The sequence below is a fragment of the Vulpes lagopus genome, chromosome 8, assembly GCF_018345385.1.
Source record: "Vulpes lagopus strain Blue_001 chromosome 8, ASM1834538v1, whole genome shotgun sequence".
Taxonomy (NCBI): domain Eukaryota; kingdom Metazoa; phylum Chordata; class Mammalia; order Carnivora; family Canidae; genus Vulpes; species Vulpes lagopus.
The window spans coordinates 121,609,217-121,636,064 of NC_054831.1; the positions used below are offsets into that span (position 1 = coordinate 121,609,217).

General features: G+C 45.3%; 1 protein-coding gene and 1 non-coding gene across 2 annotated transcripts; both read right to left on the minus strand.

Moving 5' to 3' along the window:
- Positions 1-5,767: 5,767 nt before the first annotated feature.
- On the minus strand, positions 5,768-25,623 carry PPP1R8 (protein phosphatase 1 regulatory subunit 8). The gene is made up of 7 exons (XM_041766481.1): positions 25,493-25,623; positions 23,503-23,563; positions 17,450-17,603; positions 15,735-15,955; positions 14,082-14,226; positions 9,711-9,775; positions 5,768-7,220 (listed from the first exon to the last, which is right to left on the minus strand). Exons 1-7 carry the CDS (start codon positions 25,546-25,548, stop codon positions 6,867-6,869), a joined length of 1,056 nt encoding a protein of 351 aa, XP_041622415.1. The 5' UTR covers positions 25,549-25,623; the 3' UTR covers positions 5,768-6,866.
- Positions 21,649-21,814, minus strand: LOC121498378. The gene has a single exon (XR_005989757.1).
- Positions 25,624-26,848: the final 1,225 nt, after the last annotated feature.

Below are 26,848 nucleotides of genomic sequence, written 5' to 3' on the forward strand. Positions count from 1 at the left end.
AAGCTTCCCAGAGGGCCAAACTGGTTAGGAGCTCCCTGGGCTTGCCCTTGTCCCAGCACTGATTCACTCATTCAACAAAATGTACTGAGTGCCCACGGCAGGCTGGGTTCTTGCCATTTTGAATAGGTCCAGAAACAAAACAGACAAACCATCCCTGCCCCCTGGGGAGTTCAGATGGGGGTAAGGTGGGGGAGAGCGGAGCAGAGAGGTGGAGGGGGACGGCGGGGTAGGGAAGGGGAGGTGAGCAGGCTGCAACGTTAGCTGGAGATGATGGCCTCCAGGTGGACTTCGTCAATGCCCTCCAGCCAAAGGCCTCCAGGAACGCAGGGCAGGAGGCCAGTGGGGTTTATGACGCAGTAGTGAGGGACTGCGCGCTCCAGAGGGATTACCAGGACTCTGTGAGAGTGTTAGGAAGGCCTTATGTAGGATTTAAGCTGAGGCAGGGGATTCGGGAGGGCTGGTCGAAGCAGGGCTTGACTCTAGATTGGATGCTTTCAGGAAACCAGGCCAATTCCATGCTTGGGGATCCTACTAAATTCTATCTAGAAGGAGGGGTGACCAGGCCAAGGCTACAGCCGTCTTTGGTAAGAGGCAACAGTCTCTCCTACTAACTGGCAAGGGAGACTGCCTTCCTTCCCTAGGTTCACAATAACAAACCACTCCAGACTTGATGGTTTATAGGGGCGATAACGTATTCTTCCACAGTCCTGGAGACCGGATGCCAGAAGGTTGACATCTAGGCATCAGCAGGGCTTCTGGAGGCTCTGCGGGGGAACCTGCCCCATGCCTCTCTCCTGGTTCCTGGGGACTGCTGGCAATCCTTGGCAGCCCTTGGCATGTAGACCCACCATTCCAACCCCTGCCTCCATCCTCGTATGCCTCCCCCTCTGTGTCCTGTCTCTTCCTTTTTGTCGCTTATAAGGACATTCATCATTGGATGCAGTGCCTATTCTAATCCAGGATGATCTCATTTCAAGACCCTCACCTTATCCTTCGATTACACTGCAAAGACTCTTTTTCCAAATAAGGTCACATTCTGAGGTTCCAGGTGGACGTACTGTTTGGAACCACAAGTCAACCCATGATAATGATGGCTGGTCTTTGTGGTTTGGGCAATGTTCATGTTTGGTCTGTGTTCAGACACAATCACAGAGTGGTCCTGTTTGCGTTCATCACTGACACCCAGCGGCTCTGTCCGACCGTGATGTTCTGTGAAGTTGTTTCTGCTCCACAGAACACCGAGGCCCAGCTGTGAGTGCCAGGCCAGCTCTGAGAGGTCAAGGCCGGCTTCTCTCTTCCACAACTTGAAGGCAGTGAAGGAGGGGCCATGCTGACATCTGGGGAAGCGCCCTAGCCATGGGGGTAGGGTTGGGGGACCAGCCACCCACCCTGTTGTGGTAGGAAAGCTGAGAGGTAATGGGAGCGGGGTCAGAGTAGGGCCAGACCTGCAGCGGAAAGATGGGCTCTTGCTCTGGAGGAAATGAGGGGTCTCTGGAGTACTCTGGGCAGCACAGGGACTGTGACACGACTGACCGGGGTATAAGCAGGCGAGGTCTTGATGGGAGTGTTGGGGCAAAAGCCTGCCAGGAGTGGATGCAAGAGCGAATGGAGGAGAAGCAGCTGAGACGGCAAGGTAAGACAATGCTTTCCAGGCGGTGGACGGCAAAGCGGAGCAGAGAAGTGGAAGGAAGCTGAGGCAGCTGGTGGGAAATGGAATCACCAGAAGGTTTAGAGCTGCCCACTTGCCTGGCCCCACCCAGGGGCCACACATTCTCCTTGTGTTTTCAGCACTTTGGAGCGGGGCTCAGGGATCCGGGCGTCTTCCCGGAGTGGGCCTCACCGACATGCACCCCTTTCTTGCTCCACCACCTCTCCTCCCTCCACCTTTGGATTTGCCAGTGGCCAGGGGCCGAAGCTGGCCTGTCTGGGAGCCCCCAAGCCAGGTGCCCCCGTGTCCCGGCTACAGTAGGAAATTGACAAGGAGAAAAATTAGGACGGGACTAGGCTCCGGTGCCTCTCGGACCCCGGGCGCGGGCAGGGCGCCGCCCAGGTCAGGAGGTTCCCCGTGCGGGTCACAGTCCAAAACACGGGGCCGGCTCCGACCGCGGCTCCGCCACTGGTCAGCGCTGGCCTTGGCCTGTGTGCTCTCCAGAGCCTCGACGCCCCCAGCTGTGAAGGGCGCACCGCCGATCTGCTCTCGGGCTGTTGGGAGTTGGGGGGAATAACGAAGACAAAGCGCGGGCAGGACGCAGGACGAGCCAGCCGGTTCCTCCTCCCGCTGCCTCCCCCTGCCTCCCCCGGCCCCGGGAGGTCGCCCCGCGCCCACGGCCGCTCCAAGGAGGCGAGCGGGCCCCGCCTGCTGGCCGACTCCGGGACTGCACCTCGCCCGGGGTCAGAGGGGGGCCTCCTGCTCCAATCTCCGTCCAGGCTCCGTGGGTGAGCGCTCCAGGGCCTTCCCGCCACCCGCATCTTGTGCTGGGGACTTTAATCACCCGCCCCCGCTGCTCCCGAGGCTGCCCCCGCTTGGCGCGCCCTCCCCGCGGCCTCCTGGCAGCAGCAACCGCCGCCCCTCTGAAGCTTTCTCCGCCCCCCCCCAGCCCCGCCGCCCCTGCGGAGACAATTACGGCAAAACTCTCTCCTCCATATGTTCCCAACATTCCGACTTAACTTTCGGTTTGCTAAACCGTGAGCCAGGGAGCACTAGAACCAGGGAGACTCACCTGTGCTCGGGGACAGCCTTATTCACCTGCAGCCAGAGGCATTTTCTAACATCCGAATCCTGAAACCCTCCCCCCGTCCCCTCCGCCCCTGGAAGTCCCTCCCGGACTCTGGGTGGGGGTTGGGCGAGATGCCTGTGCTCTGGATTTTCTAGTATTTCTACAGGAGCCTGTCTCTACTAACTCTGCTATTCCTTCCTCCCTCCTCCCTCCTTCCCTCCCCTTCTTTCCTCTTCCTTTCTCTCTTCTTTCTTTTTTAAAACAATCTACGGAAGGGCACCTGGGTGGCTCAGTGGTTGAGCGTCTGCCTTTGGCTCGGTCGTGATGCCGGGGTTCTGGGATCGAGTCCCACGTCGGGCTCCCTGCATGGAGCCTGCTTCTTCCTGTGTCTCTGCTTCTCCTTCTGTGTCTCTCATGAATAAATAAAACCTTAAAAAAAGGAGGAGGAGAAAAAAACACCTTGCGTAACTTGAAACTTTCCAATTGCCCAGCGAAGCTTAGGGGTGGGATCTGGCCTCTGCCTTTCTGATTCCCTGCTACCCCTACCGGCCACCCCCACAGTTCTGAGTCCTTCCCTCTCACGCAGTTTCCGCTGCCTGGAGAAGCTTGATCCACACTCCTCCGTATGGCAATTCCCTACTAGTTCTTCAGTGCTCCGCTCAAATGTGTCAAATGCCACCTCCCTGACCTCCTTGCTCTTCTCTACTGTCCTCACCCTGTCTGTCCTTCCACTAAAGCGCTCAGCCGGTGACAGCACCGCTAGTGTGTGTGCACATGAGTGCCTCCTTCCAGAAGGCAGGCCTCTTGCAGACAGGGTGGTGCACTTCTGCGTGCCTGGTCCCACATTTCCATCCATGTTAGTTGCAAGAAGTGGGTCCCCACTGTCATGGTTTGCTCACAAGCAAAATGAAGGATCCAGACAGGATCTCATAAGTCCTTTGGACTCTAGAATTCTGATTTGCAGCTAGAGGACATATTTTAAGCAAGCTGTCACCAAAAGCTAATTTTAAGCCAGAAACACCTGGGGAAATTTTTTTTTTTTTAGATTTTATTTATTTGTGAGAGACAGAGATAGACCAGGGGGAGATGCAGAGGGAGAGGGAGAAGCTGACTCCCCGCTGAGCAGTGAGCAGGGAGCCTGATGTGGAGATTGATCCCAGGACCCTGAAATCACGACCTGAGCCAAAGGCAGATGCTTAACTGACTGAGCCACCCAGGCACCCCGGGGTAGGTTGCTTCCTGTCCACAGGTGTCTTTCACCACAGGGTTCACCACCCACTCTCACCCTGGGAAAGGGAACAAAGGTCATTCCCTCCCTCCTTAGTGGATGGCCCATGAGTGGGCACAGGCCTCTGGGGAAACCTTGCAATTGCTTCTCCTCCAGAGTAGGTCTGTGTCCCAGGCTTGGGAGATACTGTGTCCCACAGCAGTGTCGTGCTCACTAGAGTGATAACCATCTGCCTGTGGTGAACAGGAGGGGCTTATCCACCAGAGGTCCCGCCTAGAGATGCATTAAGGGCGAGAGGCAGGGATCCCTGGGTGGCGCAGCGGTTTAGCACCTGCCTTTGGCCCAGGGCGCGATCCTGGAGACCAGGGATCGAATCCCACGTCGGGCTCCCGCTGCATGGAGCCTGCTTCTCCATCTGCCTCTCTCTCTCTCTCTCTCTGTGACTATCATAAACAAATAAAAAAAAAAAGAAAGAAAAAGAAAAAAAAATCTTAAAAAAAAAAAAAAGGGCGAGAGGCAGCTGAGCCCGTCTGCAGTGCTCATCTTTGAGAGGCACTACAACACGACTGGGATGAATCAGACATATGGTGCCAGGTGAGCCCTACACACATACAAACTCCTTCGTGTCACGGAACTACCAAAGTCCTGCTTCCCCTAAAGTCAAATGGGCACTTGCAGGGAAAGGTGGAACTTGGCAGGTGTGGATATTCTCTGCTGAGTTTTTGAGACAACACTGCAAGTTTCCCTCTGTGACTCAGATTCTGAAACCAAATAACACACACTATAGGCTCCCTCACCAGGAAGGGTTTACTTTATTATTTAAACTAGATCTAAGCCCACATGTAACTTGTAGTAAGTTGTTCAGGTCAGAAAACTTTAACTCCAAAACAAACCTAGGCACAGAAAGAGCTCTGGCCTACCGAGCACGATGGTGGGTATGCTACCCACAGGCCAAGCACGTCCCTCACCCTCACACCTCCCGGAAGTTGTGGAAGCCCACGCTCAGGCTCTGGATTCAGACTAAAGTTTTGCTGCAGTGGGATCACAGGGAAGTTTATCTGTTTCTCGTCTGTAAAGTGGGGATAAAAACAGGCTTCTCCTTAGGCCTGTGGAAGTTAAATGACTTGCTGTAAATGGCGGGCAGGGTGGACGAGTGCTGGGTGAAGGACTGTGGGGAGCACTAACACATCGCCTTCACTACAGTACGAGGGAGGTGTCCTGGTAAGATGGGGACCCTCATCTTTACAGAAGATAACAAGTCAACTTCTTACACAGATGAGACCTTATGGATCCCTGTTTCTCCTCTGGCTGCTCCAGCCCCAAGGCCACACTCTCAGCCCAAGCGATCTGGAAGCTAGTTGGCATCTTCACCACAAAGCCACTCCCTGCCTATGAGGTCCTGCTGTGCAAGACACACACATGTGATCCAAACTCTGGCTGAAACCCCTATAAACCTACACAACTTGAGCCTCCTGAGCTGGAGAGCTGGTGGGCAGAGCAGCCAGAGGCAGAGAGCTGGCGACTCATGCAATGCCCACCAGGGACGGGCGTCCTGAAGCCCAGGCTCCTGGTGTCAGTTCTGCGGCTCTGCCTCCTGATGAAGGGCACCAGGCACCTCTTAACCCACTTTGCTCAGTGAGGCTTCAGTCTGGGGACTGGAATCTCTAATTAGAATTTCCACATTCAGCAGGGGGCATCTTTATTTGTGGCAATAAAATGGGGCCAGAGCATCACCTCCCAAGCCCGATAGCTGTACCTCTGACAAACATTCCCTGATGGTAGCGGGAATCCTTGATGGCGACAAATCACAGACTGCACGAAATGACAAAAGTTACGTTTAATTTACAATGTAATAAAGGTTACAGGTAAAAAGCTACACATAAAGCGTGAAAAGGCCTATTACACAAATGTACAAATCTCTGTACAAAGCTCATATCACTGTTTGCTACCTTCGTCTCCTACGTTTGTTAGCTGGGCCGAGTCCTGGAGCTCTGGGTTAGGAGAGCTCTCAGTAGAGGAGGGGAGAGCCTCTGAACCAACACTTAAAAATGTCCTCTTAAAGACATCAGTTACTTGCAAAGTAAAATCTTTTCAATTGGAATTGCTGCTCTAACTGGTCATATCCTTAAAAAATTGCCTTCACAACACACTTGAAAAGGAAAGCAACACCTTAGAGGACAGTACTCTGGGATCAAACAAGAAACTTCGGCAAGTAGAGCACTCAGGTATGACAAGAGAAACAGGTGAAGTGCCAACAATACTCAAGTTTCAAACTACCCACCCATGTCTATGGGCGCTGGTCACAGATGAAGGAAAATCAAAATGTTCTCATTCCAACAGAAAGGACAAAAGAGAAAAAAGCCTAACTATTGGACCTCAAAACCAGTGACTTAGGCAAACATAGAGTCGAAACCTTAGATTAACTAAAGAATTCTAAACCCTCTTCTGACCGACCTGGGATCCATGGCAACCCCTTCACTATTCTGGGACTTACAGGGACAATAAACAGAAATCAGGCTGCTGGACCCACAGGCTGGTTGATGCTGCTGCCACCGCCACGGCTCTAGATCCCACCTGAGGGCCTGGAGTTTCCCCCCACGGTACGTGACTTTAAATCAAAATGACCCTAGAACGAGGGAGAAAAGAAAAGGAGGTAATGGAAGGACTGGGAAAGAGCCAGGGCAGCCTACCTAGCAGGAAATAGGAAATACTGCTCTATACTCAAAGTGTTCTGAAGACAGGTCTTTATGGGATATTTCAACCCCACCCCCAGCTTTAATAGTACATGGTTAGGGCCCCAGGAGACATTCTGAAAGACGAGACCGCACACATGGAAAGTTTTTCTCCCTAGTTCATTAGCTCCCCCCTCACCCTTCCACCCAATTCCCACCCAATCCCACCCTTCTCCATGACCAAAAATATCAAATCAGTAAGGAAGGTGTGGGCTTCTTGCCCGGCCAAGCCTCTTTTGCATATTTTTTCTTCTTGGGTTCGTTGACGGCTTCGGGGTTATAGACTGCAGGGTTTGGTGCAGGGTTCATGTTCACTGCTGACGGCACGACGGGAGTCAAGTCCACGTCAGGGGCGAGGTTCGGGTATGGCATGGGCAAGCCACCGATCAGTGCTGTCCCGTGGATACCATGCGGCTGGGAGCCGGCTTCACTGTGTGTGGGGGGCAGGCCCCCGTAGAGTCCTCCACTGAATGCAAAGTTCTGCATGCGCCTGCTCCCCGATTCCTCCAGGCCCAGGGAGCCAGGGCCTTCCACCCGCTTCTTCTGTGGTTCAGAAGGAACAAAAGAGGCAAGAGGTGAGGCACAAGAGGGTGTTAGTTAGCCTTCTTTAAGCCAGCCCTAGAAACTTGGGAGAAGGCCCCAATCCCTTGGCTTGCTCTTCCCAGGACAACTTATTTCACTATCCTGAAATCTCAGGGTCTGAAGAGATGGGACAGTTGTTGTCTAACATAGTGGCCCCCAAACACTGCTCCCCACAAAGGGCTCACCATCCTGAGAAAAATGAAGACAACGTATAAGCTTTTCATAAAACTTGTCCAGTTTAAGTGATTGCTCTTTATCTTAAGGTCATAGCCTCCCTCTCCTTTTGACATTAAAACACCCTTTTAGGAAGCAGAGGTGATAATAGGTGATAGTTAAGTACTTAAATAAAAAGTATCTTGTTGACTGCCTGATTTTTAAACATTAATCTGAAACAAAAACAAATCTGCAGTGATGGGAAGTAGTTTACTGGGTGCCGGGGGCTGACAGCAAGAGAACCTAAGGGAACTTTCTGGGGTGATGTAAATCTATATATGAAGTATAGTGGTGGTTACCCACATGTATATATTTGTCAAAACTTAAACTATAAACTTAAAATGTATGCATTTTATTGTATATAAATTATATCATAATAAAATTGACAAACAAGTAAAAATATCTGCTGGTTTTATACTTTTTAAAAAAAGTAATCTCTACACCCAAAGTAGGGCTCAAACTCACGACCCTGAGATCAGGAGTCCCATGCTCTACTGACCAAGCCAGCCAGGTGCCTGCCCCGTTGCTGGTTTTATACTTTTTTGGGTTGGTGGAGAGAGGGGTCAAGGGAGAGAAGAAATCATAGACAGGCTCCTGACTAGGGGCTCAATCCCACAACCCTGAGATCATGACCTGAGCTGAAATCAAGAGTCAGACACTTAACTGAACGAGCCACCCAGGAGGCCCTGGTTTTATACTTTAATGACAACAGAATATTTCAAAGGAAGAAGCAAAAAGAGAAAAAGAGCTCTAGGAGAAATGTCACATGAATGCTATGAAGATGGGAAAACATTCCATCTGTACTTTTTCACACTGCCTTATGAATGTTCACGCAAGATCCCCCTCCACCCTCTACCCCTTTTGGATTAAAAAAGACTAACCAAAAATTTGACATAGTTAATCAATCTAGTTTGATACAGTCCATAAAAATTTTTTTTTTTTTTAAGTAGGCTCTAGGGACGCTTGGGTGGCTCAGTGGTTGAGCGTCTGCCTTTGGCCCAGGGCATGATCCCGGAGTCATGGGATCGAGTCCCACATAGGGCTCTCTGCATGGAACCTACTTCTCCCTCTGCCTGTGTCTCTGCTTCTCTCTGTCTCTCATGAATGGATAAATAAAATCTTCTTAAAAATAAGTAAATAAATAATTTAAAAACAAACAAACTAGGCTCTACCCCCAGCATGGAGCCCAATGCAGGGCTTGAACTCACAACCCTGAGATCAAGACCTGAGCCAAGACCAACAGTTGGACACTTAACTGAGACACCCAGGCACCCCTGAGGTTTTTTTGTTTTTTGTTTTAATAAACCTTTCTATAGTACATCTGACTAGCACATCTGACTAGCATCTTCCAATCACTTCCTGAATATCTCTAATTCCCAAGGATCTCACTACTTCAATGGGCCATCTGCTCCCTTTGGACAGTCTACATTGTCACATAATTCCTCCACATGTTGAGCAATCAGACCATCTCTGTAACTTCCACCTCTTGGTTCTTCAACACACCTGATCTTTCAGCCTAATCCAGATCTGGGCTGCCTTTCCTATCTGTGTCATTCCCAATCACAACACAAAGGCACAACCAAAGCTGGAGGTGCTGTGCAGAAATGCAACAATGCCTCTTCCTCGCCTAATAGCTTACTTGGAGTCAGAAGGGAAGGCTAAAAAAAAGTGGGCCTCTCTACACCCTGCTGGGAGGTAAGCTGAGACTCCCAGCACACCATAATTTACATGCAGCATAAAGCTGGCCGGTCACCTGCAGTCTTTCTATGGCATTCCAGATCCCCTAGATTCAGGTGGAATGAAAGTATTTCCACATGATGAAAAATAGGAGAAGAGCAAAGAATGTGTGTTGTTGTTTCTTAAGATTTTATTTGACAGAGAGAGAGAGAGAGAAAGAAAAGAAAGAAAAGAAAGAAAAGAAAGAAAGAAAGAAAGAAAGAAAGAAAGAAAGAAAGAAAGAAAGAGAGCGAGCGAGCGCACACCCATGTGCATACAAGCAGGGGAAGCAGCAGGCAGAGGGAGAAGCAGACTCCCCACTAAGCAGAGAGTCCGATACAGGGCTCAATCTCAGGACCCTGGGATCATGACCTGAGCTGAAGATAAATGCTTAACCAACTGAGCCACCCAGGTGCCCTATAGAGAACGTGCTTTAAAACTAACATTTACCTACACGTAATAGAGTGGGTTTTTAAACTAGACTGTATGGCATTTCAAATCCTGTTACAATGTGCTTCCTACCTTGACGGGGACCACAGCAGTCTGCACCATGTTCCGGAAACGACCGACTGAGGGATCCACATCCTCTGAAGAAGATACAAGAGGTGGGTTAGTTTGATATTCTGCTGGGAAGATTAAGGCAATAGGGCCCACTGCAAACAAAGTAATCACAACTCATTAAAACAGTAAAATACAGCTAACACTTCAAGTGCTTACTGAGTGCTGGCACTGCATTAAATCCTCACAACTCCACAAGATGAGGACTACTAGAGTCAACATCTAACATCTAACAGACATGCTCAGGCAGGGAGGAGTGAAGTGCCTGGTCCAGTCACCATGCAAGGTTCAGCATGACTCCCCAGCAGACTCCCCAGTATGATTACTGGACAGACCAGGATTTGAGTCAAAGCAGTCAGAAACAGGCCTGGGCTCTGGACCACTGCAGTGTACTGCCTTCCCAAGTTCTTTCCTATTCCATATATGTCCCTCTCTGAAGGAAGAAACCAAAGAGCAGATTTCATCAATCCCATGTTAGTGATAAAACAATGACATGTGACACATGAGCAGCAGTCACATACCACGCACCTTGACGATGCCACTGCTCATTACCAAATGATAGAAATTGAGATTCAGACCCAGGGCTTCCAAGCTAACTGGCCTTCCGACCTAAACAACTGTATACAATCAAGACAGGAGATCTGAAGCCCCCTGTCTGGGCAGAATGGGGAGCAGCTCCTTTTCACAAGTTACACACACGTTATTGTTTCTAGCCTCATTCACTGCAGGAAGAAAGTGCTAAGACCAAGTAAGGGACATGCTTGTAACTCTCATGCCTCATTTATTGCACATCAAGCACAGATATAAAGAGCAAGATACTGTCCTGCCTTTAAGGAGTTTACAGTTGAAAAACTACAGTACAATGGAGGGGGCAAAAGTGTTCCTGGAGTACAGAGGGGACAACTGGGCTGGATCACCTAGGATGACCAGGACCTTTCTCAATGAAGGCTGAAATCGTGGAAACGGGCAGGTAAAATTACTATCATTAATTTAAAAACTACTCCAAGCCCCCTTTGTCTTAATATAGTGATGGAAAGGAGCAGTTTCCCTTATAGGGGCTGTAGATCTTATTTTAAATGCAGAAAGGGTGTCTGCTATTCAAAGAAACACTCCTACGAATCCTTTTGGAAAACAAAGATTCATTATTTGAATAATTAATCCCTGGCTTATTTAATAAGTCTGGTTTTTCACATATTAGGATGCCTCCAAAGAATATACCCTGGCATTACATTCACAACAAATCTTTGTTCAGTGAATGAACAAATGAATGACTTTTATATGAAGAAAGAAGAAAAGATCCAGGCTCATTAGGAAAGAGATGAGGCTTCTATAAAAGGCATCCTTACCTTTTTTCTCATCCCCATAGGAGCCCTGTTCCAATCATCCCTTCAGCAAGGAAAGCTAAATGAAGCACAATAGCAACCGGAGCCCAAGAGGAGTGGCTAATGGAGTATGCACTCCACATGTTCAGCAGGCCTCTGGAGAGGTGGGGCTCTCTGAGGGCTCCTTGTCCTGTGCCGTGCTGGCTGAATGGTGCTCAGGCTTCTCACCTTCTCCTCATGTTTAGTCATTCCACTCCAAGAAAGAGGATACACCCATTTCATGAGATGTCTACCCCCCAAAGATCTACTGACAAATTCCCTGCTAAGTCTACTTCTGGTATAGGAAAAGGTTGTGTGGATAAAACACAAAAGTGGTAATTGAGGACAATGAGGAAAATGGCTAACATTTGCCAAGGGCTTACAGATTGCCGAGCACTGATCTAAAGTATCTGTACATTTGTACATATATTAATCGTTTAGCCTCACCAATTCTGTGAGGCCAATATCTGTTCAGTTACTTGGTCAAGGTCACAGAGCTATTAAGTGGAAAGGTCCATTTCACACTCAGGTCCTCTTAACGGCTATGTTAGGTTCTGTCTGAATACACATTCTGCTCCAGGGCAATAATTTTTTTCTTTTTTTAAATTTTTTTTTAAAGAATTTTTTTTTAATTTTTATTTATTTTTGATAGTCACACAGAGAGAGAGAGAGAGGCAGAGACACAGGCAGAGGGAGAAGCAGGCTCCATGCACCGGGAGCCGACATGGGATTCGATCCCGGGTCTCCAGGATCACGCCCTGGGCCAAAGGCAGGCGCCAAACCGCTGCGCCACCCAGGGATCCCTCTTTTTTTTTAATTTTTAAAAAAGATAGATGATTATTTATTTACTTACTTATTTATATTTATTTATTTTTATTTGAAGGGAGGAGACAGTGTAACCACAGTGATGGCAGGGACAGAAGGAGAGAAATGCCAGCAGACTCCACACTCAGTATAGAGCCCAACAAGGGGCTTGATCCCACGATCCTGAGAACACAACCTGAGCCCAAACCAAGAGTAGGATGCTTAACTGACTGAACCACCCAGGATCCCTCAGGGCAATAATTCTCAAAGAGAAAAACAGAGCAAATCAGACTCTGAGTTCTGAAACATATTTAAGATTGACCGGTTCAGTGATTCCCAAATTGCTGACTATTCATCAGTACAAATAAGAGCTTGTTTAAAACTATAAATTTTTAGGTCCAACCCCTGGGAATTCTTATTCAATAGGTTCTGGGGCCCAGGAATAAATTTCCCCAATAGGTCACTCAGCCCCTGCCTAAACACTTCCGTTGGGCATTCACTGCCTGGAGAGTAATCCTCTCTATCCACACACCAAACGAATGAATGCCTTGATCTTTCATAGGACTCTTTTAAATTCTTCTAAATATAAGAAGGATTTGTTGTTGCCTTTTTTTTTTTTTTTTAAAGATTTATTTATTTATTTATTCAGAGAGAGCGAGAGAGAGGCAGAGACAGGCAGAGGGAGAGGCAGGCTCCGTGCAGGAAGCCGGACATGGGACTCGATCCTGGGTCTCCAGGATCACACCCCGGGCTGCAGGTGGCGCCAAACCGCTGCGCCACTGGGGCTGCCCTTGTTGCTTTTTATGCTGGGCTAAATACTTCTACTCACTGGCTCTGGCTTTGTCTATTCCTTTTCCTCTAAGGTCAGTCCTGCAAATATCCAAACTACAGTGGCTGTGCCTCCTCAAGCATGGCTCCCCTACATTCTCAGCATTTGGGGGATGGTTTTCCATAGCTGTGAGTCTCCTCCTCCCTCAGGACTACATAACACATTTGGTAGTTGAGCCGCACTTGCATTTGGTAACCCGTTTGGGTGAAGTCTGCCCAGAACATAGGTGAGTGGGGTTACTGTCTATTAATGCAACTTTACTCTTCTATTAATGCAACTAGTTTAAAGTTTTAAACTGCACTTGATTAGTTTCCACATCCCCCTGATGACTCAGTCAATTAAATAAACTCCCTAGATCATTTTTTCCCCCAGGAGCTATCACTGGAATGGATCTTCTGCATTTAAATAATTGATATTTTGAACCTAAGTACAAGACCTGAAAGTTATTCTCATTGTATTTCATTTGGGAAGTAAAACAACTTGTTAGTTTGGGATCCTTGTTTCCATCCAATGAGACTGACTTCATTTTTTTTTTTTTTAATTTTTATTTATTTATGATAGTCACAGAGAGAGAGAGAGAGGCAGAGACACAGGCAGAGGGAGAAGCAGGCTCCATGCACCGGGAGCCCGACGTGGGATTCGATCCCGGGTCTCCAGGATCGCGCCCCGGGCTAAAGGCAAGCGCCAAACCACTGCGCCACCCAGGGATCCCTGAGACTGACTTCAAACAAGGTTTTCGGAATCTCAATTCTATCCTCATCATACAAACGATACCTCCTGGCTCGATGTCATCTACCTACCAGAGAACTTGACATACTATGTGAGCCCAATAAATGGATGTTGAATGATGGAACAAACTGGTGAACTTGATGACCTTTCCATAAGCAGATGCTCTCTCAGCTTGCTGACATTTCCATACAAACTATGCATTAAATCCTTACAGAGAGGCAAGTCTTCAGTACGGTTGATGGTGACAGGTTTTCCAATCTTAGAGTTACCAATCATACTCAGAACTCCACAGACAGTAAAAGACAACAAACAACTCTACTTCAACCTCCACTACGACACAGACTTGCAGGATCAGCAGGTGGGAATTACAGCCTCGCATTGTCTGCTGAATTACATGGGTCCTTCCTTTGGCTATTCCTTTCAAAAGGCAACTGGATAATGCTTGAGTGTTTGAGGGTACTCCATCAACAACCTGTAAGAATCCTCTCTCCTTTATATAGCACTAGTTATCCTACACCTTGTTGAGAAACATTACAACTAACCTACACATTGTGCACACTACTCTCTGAGATCACAACCTTTTCATTGGAAGTAACTAGGAAGACACCTCACCTGGGTTGATGATCTCATCATCCTCACTGAAAGTCACCCGCGAGTTCTTCCTCTTCCTCTTTGGTCTCTGAATGTCGAGATTCCCCTCCTCAATGGTCAGGGTGGAAATCCGCTTGTTGTGGGCAGTGTTGAACTCTGTCAGGTTCTGGGCCAGGGTTCACACAAGACAGACAGGAGTCAGTACACAGGAAATCTGAAGGATACTATTAACAAGCCTCTTTTGACAGACTATGGAACATCCTCACTGACTAGTAGGGGCAGTGATGGTCACAAAGAGACGAAAAAGAACCTTGGATTGAGAACAGGTTGTCTGTGCAAATATCTTTGAGTTGAGGTTCTGTGTCTTGGGGGGAAAGAAAGACTATCATGTATTCATGCTGCGAATTAAAGAATGTGACCAGAATGAACTCCCTGAACTGCCTTCAAGTAATGAAACAGAGATGAGAGAGGGCAACTGACAGGTTCTTTCCCGGCAGCCCTCCCCACTAAAGCTCAGAAGTACAGGGCCAGTGCATTTAATATTTGGCACTAATAGTTTGTCACTCCCTGTCCCTGTATATGGCCCCATTTCTATTCATAACCACCTATCTATTTCAATGATTAACTTGGCCTCAGCACTGCTGCCTGCCTCTTCCCAAACCTCTGGACTTATTCCAATCTGCACTGCAGTCAGAGACATTCCAAATGTCTTGAGAATCGAGACCCAGGGAGGACCTAACAAACTGAACCTAAAAGACAGGGAAGCACAGAAGCAACCTGGAGGAGAAATGGGTAAGAGTGACTGTCAGCAAGGTACCCTGCTATGAGGCTACTTCTTTTGAACAAAGTAACTTCTAAATTATAACAATTCTGCTGTACTTTTCTTCCCAAGAGCTGGGAAACTGCCTTGATGAACAACAGGTAAATGCATGAGGAAAGTTAAGGACATGCTGGCATTTGGTCCACCTGAATAGACCAATCACACCAGTGTAGCGACAGACATGTAAAGGACAACAGTCGCATCACAAACCACTGGGGCTGGCCTCTAGAAAAGGAAAACTTTAGCACTTTAAAATTACATCTTATAAAATTCATGGGCTTTGAGGGCAGCTAGGCCTCTAAGATCAAAAGCAGCCTAGTTCTATTCAGAAGATTCTTAGGTTATTTGAACCATATCAAAAAAACAAAAACAAAAACAATGTAACTGAATGAAAGCTTCAGTTTCTCTAAGCCTGTGCTATCCAACCAAGCTTTCTGGGTGATGGAAATGTTCTATATCCTTGCCATTCAATATGGTAGTCACCTGCCACATGTAACTACTGAGTACCAGAAGTGTGGTTAGTAGCTACTGCATCGGACAGTGCAGCTCTAGAAATTTAACTCCCAGCCTTGGCTTCTAATATCCAGTGAGGATGCAGAAAAGACCATGAAGGTCTACTGTTAGGAACTCCTTGTGAGGTCTGGCTGGATACAGCCAAGTGCACACAGCACAGCTGTTCCAGGTGTGTCACATCAGGCCACAATGTCCTGGCAAAATGGCAAAGCTCACTACTGGGCTCAAGAAAACCTCCTGATCCTAAGTCACTGGTATTTCAAGCTACGCAGAACAGCTACAAACTGCAAAAACCAGAGTCCCAAAAGACAAAATAACGCCATAGACGGACGTGGAATTACATCAAGCTCGGTCTCCTCCTCTGGAAGCCCCAGGAGGCCCTTGAGCTCATCATCCTCTCCACCCATCTTCTCATCTCCCTTCACAGCTGACGGCAGTGTCTGAGGCTTCTCACGTAGAGTGTAGGCCCTTGTGGATGCGCCAAACGAGACTGTGGAATCGATGGGAATTTGCTGAGGCTTGTGAGGTTCCAACCGAATGTGACCCAAGAAAGTGCCGTGCGCTGGGAATAATCAAATCAGAAATATAAGAGAGAAGACAGAAACAAAAACCAACCGGAGTTGTAGGAGGGTGAGTAGCTCCTCCCAGCACATTAGTTTTGTTTTTTTAAATGAAAATAGCACTGGGTCCACTTTGCATCTCTTGTCATTGGTCACAATGAAAAGGGAATTCTTCAGTGAGTCTTAAATCTCTTCAGTGGATTTCTTACACATCTTCAGACCTGTCCTTACCCCATATAACAAAGACCACTGCTTGCTCTCTGCTGCCAGACAGCTTTGGCTTCATTCTGGGTCCAGCAGAAATGGCTCCAATCCAGCAACAGCCATGCCCCACAAGGCAGAAGACAGACATTGCTGTGCTCTGACCTCTCTAGCCCCAAGTATAAGGAATATAAGAACTTCTGGTCTGGTGGCAGTTATATTTGGGTTTTCTCCAGGACAATAAAGGATGTTGGCTAAAATAGGCCCAATATGAATGCCAAGAAAAGCCAAAATCCTACTGGAGAGTGTGAATATTTTTCCATGTCTACATTCTGCATGTTATAAAATGGAGAGAAAAGATGAGATAAATTTGCAAGTAAGTACTTGTGAGACAAGGCGCCATTATATAAGCAGATTGTGTGTGTGTGTGTGTGTGTGTGTGTGTGTGTGTGTGTGTGTTAGAGGAGGGGATAAATAGCAGCACATGATCAGCCCAGGAGCAGGGAACTTTACACTTGTTTTTTTAATTTAAATTCAATTAGCCAACATATAGTACATCATTAGTTTCAGATGCAGAGTTCAATAATTCATCAACTGTGTGTAACAACCAGTGCTCATCACATCACGTGCTTTCCTTAATGTCTGTCACCAGTTACCCCACTCCCTACCCCCCACCTCCTGAGCCTTTACATTTTACACTCTATTGATACATGGGCAGAATGAACAAACTTTAGAGCCCCTGCAGTTAAGTCTCAATTGCTTTTCTGGGATTATCTTTGGCAAAGTTGAAAATCTTAACTTGGAATATGCTTATGGAATAAAAATTGGTATTATTAGCAAGTCAAAGCAAAATGTAGCTGGAATAAAGAACCCATGATAAAAAAATTAAATTTTGCTGAAAGCAAGTATTTTTTAATGTTCTGCACCACTAATTCTAATACATTAATGGAGCCCTCCTTAGCTTCTGCTTTAACTGGACAGTTTTACTGCAGTCCTATAAACACCTGAATTCCCCTAGCTCCTGGTTCCTGGGTATCTTTTTTTGGGTTCTCTGAATATACCTATTGCCTTTTCCAGGACATGATTCCCCAAAACCCTCTTCTCTCTCCAGTCATCAATTATTTCAGGAAAATAGGAGATACCCCAGAAAGAGAGAAGAGCTGATTTAAAAACCAAACATAAACTTCTTCCCTGATAAACAATAAAACATGATTTCAAAACTGAAGAACCCAAAGAGCATTTTCACATTACCCCAAAGGGAATGTGTGAAAAAGGATAGGATGTGAGTTACTTACTACTGTTGAGATCTATTAGGAAAACTCTCTTCAGATGCTTGTGGTAGACCAAGGCAGCGTGGACCCGAGAGCAAGACTGGTGGTCAATGGTAAAGTCACACAAATCAGGGTTTCTCCCAAATAAGTAATACTTCTTCTCATCAATAATCAGTTTCTAAATAAATATTAAATTAAATATTACTTAAATCTTGTTTCAACAGGATTTAACAAAAATTCTTCTAATCTAGTAAGCAGAGAATCTTGAATAAAATTTCTTACCAAGGTAAAAACAAAACTATTTCCCACTATTCTTCAAGATAAAGAGCTCAGAACAATTTACTAGCATTTTTGGGGGATGGATGGCAATTAATCTCCCCAAATGCAGTGGTTTAATGTCTTGTGTTGGTATGAAAAGAACTTTTCTTAATTCTATTAGATGAATGTGGCCTGTGGGAGTGGCTATCTTCTATCCATTGGGAATTTAAGATTTCACTGGATCTTAATTTTAGGTCAACCAGGAAACAAGTACAAAGCATGTCCATAGGGCAGCCGGGGTGGCTCAGCGGTTTAGCGCTGCCTTCAGCCCAGGGCATGATCCTGGAGACCCGGGATCAAGTCCCACGTCAGGCTTCCTGCATGGAGCCTGCTTCTCCCTCTGCCTGTGTCTCTGCCTCTCTCTCTCTGTGTTTCTCATGAATAAATAAAAGCTTAAAAAAAAAAAAAAAAGCGTGTCTACAAATTAATAAAACTGTTTAGAAAATTTACATTCAAATGAGTATTAACAATTGGTTAGGAAAGGAAAAGGGTATAAATACTTATGCATATTTTAATCTTGCTGCCATAGCCCCAAAGTATTTTCGGAATCCTCTTTAGAAAGTTCAATTACATTAGATATCATTGTATGAGCACCTAAATCTAACTCCATTGGCTACAAAAAAATATTATTCTAAGTTAACTCTACATGAGTATCTGCTGTGTCAAAACATAGAACTACTTCATGGGGCAAAGACTGTCTAGGCTTGGGGGAGAAACGTATCAGTGTTAACATGTATTGACAGACTATTTACTGCTAGGCATTTTAAGCATGAACTCTTCTAATTTTCAAAACATCTCTGTGAAACAAGTATCACCTCTACTGTTAAAGACAAGAAAACAGATTGAGAGAGATGAAGTCACTCATCCAAGATGGCTCTGCTGGTTAAGTAGCAGAGCTGGGATTTGAACTCAAGTGTTAATGACCTGCATGCAATGCCATTATTCTAAACAATGTGCAATGGGTCTAAAACAATTCTAAGAGAAGAGCTCTAAAATGTTTCTAGACACTGCTATGCCACTGAAAAGAACCCAAAACTATAGAATTTCCCAATATCATAGCAGAAAGGAGGATTTCACAGACCAGCAGACTTTTAGTAAAAAAATTATATGGGGAGAAGAAGCTGATGTAACATTGTTAACTTTTTATTTTGCCAAATAAGGACATTAAAAAAACTGTCACCAATTAGTATTATCATAATCATTTTATAAAAGAAAGGTCATTTCAACACCAGATAAGTAGGAAGAGTAAAGATAAAGGACATTCTTTGAGCTCATTTTAGCTTTATGGAACACTCACAATATTGCTCCGGGTGCATGGAGCCTGCTTCTCCCTCCGCCTGTGTCTCTGCCTCTCTCTCTCTCTGTGACTATCATAAATAAATAAAAATTTAAAAAAAAATAAAAAAAAAAAAATAAAAATAAAAAAAAAAAATTCATTTAAGTAATCTCTAGACCCAACATGGGGCTTGAACTCACAACCCCAAGATCCAGAGTTGCATGCTCCACCACCAAGCCAGCCAGGTGCCCCACTCTTATTTTTCTTTTAATCCTGGATCAGTAAAGCCTTTGCTGATTGGTTGTAGATTGGGCTGTTATAGATGAAGGATTCTAGATGAATTATTGCTAACACTTCTCCTAGTTGTAGAAATCTACAACTTGATCACTCAAGAATATGTTATGCTTTTCCTTTACACACAATGTCTCCTTAAGCTCTAGTTCATATTTCACACTACACTCCTCCTAAAATCCCCAAGAGAAGATAGCACAAAGCTGAGTAAAGAAATAGTCAAGTTAGGGCAGCCTGGGTGGCTCAGCGGTTTAGCGCCGCCTTCGGCCCAGGGGGTGATCCTGGAGACCCGGGATCAAGTCCCACATCAGGCTCCCTGCATGGGACCTGCTTCTCCCTCTGCCTGTGTCTCTGCCTCTCTCTCTCTCTCTCTCTCTCTCTCTCTCTCTCTCTCTCGATGTCTCTCATGAGTAAGTAAATAAAATCTTTAAAAAAATTTAGAAAAAAAAAAAAAAAAGAAAGAAATAGTCAAGTTAGTATGGTACCAGGCTAGGACTCAAGAGGCTTAGATTTCATTCCTAGCTGTGTCACTGAACTCACAGTGGGCCACTATTCTCCTCTATGTTTTAGTGTTCCCCTTATGAATCCAGAAATATACCTCAAACTGATACTGTAACAACTGCTGAGCACTTAAGTGCCATACACTATGCTAAGTTTCCTGCTGTTACTTCATCTCCACAACTACTCTGTGGGTCCATACTTTTATTCTTATTTTTATGATGACGAAATTGAGGCAAATTCAATTTGACAAAGAAAGTAAGTAACATATTCAAGTTCACACAGCTAAACACAGTAGTTGCCCCCTTATCCATGGGGGATACATTGCAAGATCCCCAGTGGATGCCTGAAACCTCATATAATCTCAAACCCTATATATATTGGGTCTTTTCCTATACATACATATCTAGGATAAAGTTTAATTTATCAATCAGACATAATAAGAAATTAACAATAATAAAATAGAACAATTATAATAATATACTGTAGTAAAAGTTAAGGTGAATGTGGTATCTCTCTCAAAATATTTTATAGTACTGTACTCACCCTTCTTGTAATGATGTGAGATGATGAAATGCCTATGTGATGAGATGAGGTGAGGTGAATGAAACAGGCACTGTGACACAGCATGAGGCCATTACTGACCTTCTGACAACATGTCAGGAGGATCATCATCTGTGTCAGTACTTGAAACCATGGGAAGCAAAACTGGATAAGGGGGAACACTATTGTATTTGTAAGCTGGATTAGAAACTCAGGTCTGTCTTACTTGAGTCCAAGCTCTTTTAAGCACTACATTATAGATTTTCTTCACTCTACCTACATTAAAAAAAATGCACCATAAGGCAAGGAACATTTTAAGAAATGAATAAGAACTATGGGTCACATTCTTAATTTTTCTGTTAACTATCACTTATCTAGTCTCTTTCAAGTTTAGCCTTAAGGCTCAATTGGTTCAAGCTAGTCTAGGTATGTGGGTCACCTTTGGGAAACTGTCCCACAGTGCCCATCTGCTGCTAGCAGAGCCTGTCCCAGGTCCGTACCACTATGGAGCACCAAGATTTAACAACAGCCTGACAGCTCAATCAACCATCCCCATGTCATCTCCAAATTAAGATTTGGGTTAAAAATAAGACATTGATTTAGAACTGAGAGAGCCCTGAAATTTCAACATTTTGTTCTCTCCAGCTAGTGTCTACACAGGCTGAATCTCATGGCATTTCTCATTCATATTTATACGCACGCAGATTATGTCTGCAAAAACTTAGATTTGCTAACTACATCGCTCATAGGCTAGTCTCAAGGAAACAATGTATAAGATCACCCACTCCTGGGTTCTACTATAATATTGACCAAATTTCTATAATTCTAAGGAGTCAAAGACATACCAGAGATTTAAGTATTAAGAGAGGGAAAAGAGGAGAAAGGGCCTCTAAATTAAATACATATATACATTCATTACTAAAGACACCTCAATAACAAAATGTTCAAATATATGAGGATAATAGTATGTTTTAGAATCAAGGAAATGAGGACGTCTGGGTAGCTCAGCGGTTGAGCACCTGCCTTTGGCTCAGGGCGTGATCCCAGGTCAGGGGATTGAGTCTCACATCGGGCTCCCTATAATAAGGAGCCTGCTTCTCCCTCTTCTATGTTTCTGCCTCTCTCTCTGTGTGTGTCTCTTACGAATAAATGAATAAAATCTTAAAAAAAAAAAAAAAAAGAAAAGAAGGAAATGTGTTAATTCTTCAACAATGTCAAGTGAATGAAATAATGCACTGGCCTTTAAAAGTCACTAACACCACAATTTCTTCACTAGGTATGGCTAATACCACTATCCAGTTGTGCCTCTGAGTTATAACTCAGAGTGTGTCTTTACACACTGGGCTTAAAAGACTCATGGCTTTTGTTTTAATATTGCACTTCTTAAACCCAGCTATCACAACACATCACAAGCCTTTGGCACAAGGCTAGGATATAGATAGCTCGGTTAGTATCAAGTGCTGCCTAAATCCCTAAAAATAAGCACTTCTTATGTCTATTCCTCTCAGAAGCAATACAGTGATGTCTAAGGATTGTAACTTGACAATTGTATGGCAATTCAGCATACCTAAGAGCACTAAAAGAAAACATGATCAGTTAATGGAAACCAGTAATCAGAGAGGTGTCTGACAAATTAGAGTGCTTTGAAAATACAAATTATTTCACAAAGGAATGTGATATTAGCATTAAGGCTATGCCTCATTGTCTGCTTCTTTCTATTGCAAATTAAAGATTTACTTAATCTAGTAACAAAATAAATCCCTATACATCTTCAAAGCTTCATGTTATTTAGCAACCATATTTTATAGAATAGTTTATAGTAAAAAAGATTTTACAGACATTTTAGATAAATTATTTCCTTGAACAACCTGGATGTTTTAGAACCTTTAAGATAGAAGTACCCAGGACAAAAGGCCTCTTTAAAGAGACTGGCAGGGGATCCCTGGGTGGCGCAGTGGTTTGGCGCTTGCCTTTGGCCCAGGGCGCGATCCTGGAGACCTGGGATCCCACTGCATGGAGCCTGTTTCTCCCTCTGCCTGTGTCTCTGCCTCTCTCTCTGTTTCTCTGTGACTATCATAAATAAATAAAAATTAAAAAATAAATAAATAAAAAATAAAGAGACTGGCAAAGGGCATAATGAGTTAACAGAATTCCTCACAACTCCTACCTTAATACTTTGCAAAACATCTGGGTCTCCTTCAGGAGATCTCACAGATGGCTTAACCATGGAATATCTTGATTTTTGCTATACATGCCAAAGAAAAACAACTGCATTAAATAACAGGGCCTTGAACCTGAATTCTGAGTAAGTAAACATAAAACTGCTCTAAGACATGGAGACTCAAAACTCCATGGTCATACTGGGCTTAATCTCCATTTCTTGGTAAGTAAATGGTACCATGAGGATTAAAAAAAAATGTATACAACCTAATAGCTAATCAAAATACATGAAGTTCCATGTGATGTTCATTCTAAAAACTTGTATAAAAGCTGGAATTCTGCTAAACTTTTCCTGTTTAGTACTTATTTCAATCATAATCATGTAATTTTTGTGTGACTGTGTTTCCTACCAGATAATCTTAAGACAGAAACCATGTTTGATGTGTTAACTGCTGTAGTCCCTCTGCTGAGTACAATGACTGGCACACAGTAAGCATTCATTCAATAAGTGTTTTGAATGAATGAATCAGTTTCATCACCATGCCACTCTCTTTTTTGAGCAAGCATCTTAGCTTACTATACTTCTTTGAAGGGCTTGGGCCTGAATTGCATAAATGCAACTTAAAAGTGAAACACAATCTACATCATTCTTTCTTCTTCAGTTACTGCATATCTTGGAATTTCTATATAACTCCATATACTCAGAGTTAGAATTCACAAAGTCCAGTGTGATGGGGATCTATAAGCCTATGATCAATTAAAATCCTTCATCTGGAAGGTGAGAGAAGTCACAAAAAAACTCAGTGTCTGTGGGAGATACCAGGTTTGAATGTGTTATGTCACCATGTGCTTTTAATAGGAAAAAAAAAATCAGGATGAACGAAAGTAGCATTGCTGGAAAACAAAGCACAGGAGAGGGGGTGGAAAAGTGAGTCATTGGCAAAAATGTTTAGTGTGATGAGAAAAAAAAGGAAGACATGTATTTCCATACCTCAATTAGCTTGTCTCCTTTGACTACATCCAGATGTAAACCAGGTGGGGGTTTACCTGCCCTGAAAAATAAGAGTGAGAAAAGTATTTTCAGCATAAGTTTGTAAATGCCATTTACAATCACTGTCCCATTCAACAATGCAGCTCTCCTACCAGCCTATAATTAGTTCATGTTCAAGCAGAAATGTCATCTACTTCACTGTTATTACAGCTCCTTTCTACATTTGACACTTCCCCAGTGATTCAATTGCTCTAAAACAGACTTTACTGGATCTGTATTTAGAGCAGCACCAAAGAAACCTATATTTTAACACTGAGTATCTACCTCAGAGAAAAAGCAGCACAGAGAGTCCAAGTACTATTGCCGGGGTAGTCTGGTTACTTAGAGTTTGAATCTGATTTACCAGGACCACTAATACCATATAAAGGTAGAATAAATCAGTTGATGTTTGGGGCTGATCGAGATTAGTCTCATCACAGAATAAACATAAGGTTCTATCCTGAATATGCAAATCAGAGGTGCGTATTTAGGGGGCTAGGGCAATCCAAAAGCATGCCCATAATACCAGGTACCAATAAATACAAGATATTTGTTACCCTTGAACAGGTCTTTCTACAACGGCATGTTTAAGGGGAACTGTTCTCCATATTTCTATAATACCATTCAAGGTATTGTATGATATGTCAAAGCACCAAACAGTGCCTGGTACATACCAGACTCTAAAGAAATGGTAGGTGATTCTCAAATAGTCCCTCCCAAATATAAGTTTACGGATCTGGTCTAACTTCTGAAATCAATGCAGCAAGGGACCAAAACGGACATACAATTTGTAGACTGAAGCAACTGGATGGAAAAAAAACCAAAAACCAAAAAACGCAGAGGGACCCAGAAAACAGCCACACTCTCACTTGCTTCTGACCTTTGCTCCTTTTAAGTTCGAAGAAAGAACAATCTTGCCAGATTCCCTTCATTTGCCCCCCACCGCCCTGTGCGCGCGCGCGCGCGCGCGCACACACACACACACACACACACACTACGCATCCTCATCCATCTAACTGAAGATGCAACATAATAATCTCACAATCCTGCCCCAACTCCTCTATGGCAGCTGCTGAAAGGACAGTGCATTCGACAAAAGCCCATTTTGTCCTGAAAAGGGAAAGGAATGTTAAATGTTACATCCAAAACATGCTTTTCTGAACTCCTACTATGTGCCTGGCTTAGGCCTGGGAGCTGGGAACACAAAGATGCATCGGACAGCCCTTGCCCTTGAGGATCTCAAATATAATGGGAAAGGGAAACGCATAATGCATAAACTGTGATGAGCTACAGCAGAAATAGCTCTAACTCGGACGGTCTCCTTGTAGGGCAATTCATATTTATTCACCTCATACTCCGCTCAAAGACTAAATTAAATCATCCCATTATTTCCGAGAGCTTGAAAGGGCTTGAAAGGGGTTCATCCCAACAATTACTGATGCCCGCTTGTGTCCGGCTGCGAGGTGGGTCAGAGCCGTCCCTGCCCTCAGGGCGCTTCCAGTCTGCGGGAAACAAGTACCGCATGGGAGATGCAGCGACCACAGAGGGATGCGGAGCACTGAGCCTGGGCTGGGGCCGGGAAGCTGGCTCGGGCGCGCTCGGGACGGAGAGCAGCGGGGCAGGTACGGCGCTCCACAAGAGCACCAGGCACTCAGTCAGGAGTTGGGGTAAGTTCGCGGCCAAGGCCCCGAAGCGCCCCGGCAGCCGGCTGATCGCCCAAGGGACTGCCTAAGCGAGCACCTCAGAGCCCCCAAGTCCGGGCTTCCTCAGTTTCTGGGCCCGGGCTCCAGGCTCCCGGTTCCTCCACACGCCGCCCGGCCCGACGGACAGTTCTCCCTCAATCAGTTCCAGGGTCTCTGAACCGTTCGGGTTGCTGCGAGAAATGAGTAGCCCCGCCAGTCCGGGCCAAGCCCGGCCAGGCCACTCCAGCCCTGGCCGCCCCGCCACTCACCAGGTCGGACAGTCGAACAGCGGGAGGCTTGAGCCGGAGTTCGCGGCTGCCGCCATCTTGCGTCTCCCCCTCCCATTTGGCGGGCCCTAAGCACGCCGGGAAACTGGAAGACCCAGAGGGGAGAGGCGGCATCCCATCAGTCTGTGCGGACGCACCCGCGCGCGCGCGCACGTACACCTACGCACGCACGGGATGTGTCTGAGTGGTAGTGGAGGCTGGGGACTGATTTTTAAGCTCTTTTTCGGTATTTTGAGATCGCTGGCCTTCTCTGAAAGTCTTGGCAGGCTAGGGCTCTCCTTGGCCGGGAAGTGTCTAAGGAAAGGGGCTTGTAAGAAGGTGTATCAGTCTCCCTGTGTTCTCCAGACACGCTCCTGGGCTCTAAACTCTTGGGACCCTGCCCTTGCACCATCAGCGTTTCCACCCCAATCTGGAGAGAAGCTAGAGGGCAGAATTTAAGAGAAAGGGGTGATCATTTCTCTTCTTCTGGACCTTCTCCGCAGAGCTGCATGCACGCTCTTCCCGTTTCTAATGCAAATCTGGGTCTGAGGATTTCTGTAGATTGTCTGGGAGGCCACTTTAGGGGATCATCTAGTTTGTTTATGAAAACTGGACAAACTGCAGCAAAGGGTGGATCCTATTAGAAGGAAGACGTCCAAATCTTAACTGTGCATGAATGAAATAGTTAAACTGTGGCCCCTTTGGATTTTAGAATTTTGATCATAGTCATTAGATAGTGCAAGGAAACGCTGGGATTCAGGCCTGCCCTAGGCCTACCGCTGTCTGAAAGAGACCAGTAGCAGGGCGTCTGGTTGTAATGGCTTTATTGAGTGCTGACTTATCTGGGCAAGTAGGTGTTTTGGTTTGTTGTTGTTGTTTCAAGTAGGTGTTTTATACAGATCGTCTCATTTAATTCTCAAACACTGTTGAGATAGGTATAATGATTCCTGAGGGTAGGCTCAGAGAAATTGAGTTACCCAGTCTAACCCTAGAACAAGTGGTGAGTGGGATTCGAACCTAAATCTGTATGATGCCAAAGGCGATGCTTTTAAATCACCACTGTCTCTTAGATGTTGGTACCGTTAGATTTGTTATTAGCACACAACTGATTCCCAACACTTTCATTTTTGTAGAAAACATGAGAGGATCACCTGGCCTTTTTTAAAGACACCAATTGCAAAATTATTGTTCACCCAAAAACAGGCACTGCACCAGGTTATCTTTATGATGGAGTTACTTTTCTTGATTCCCTGCCACTGGTCCTTTGGATTTTTAAGTCAAACATCAGCCTGATGTTTGCCCTTTTGACATCTCCAAGGCATCAAACTTTAACTGCAGCATTATATTAACTTGGATTTT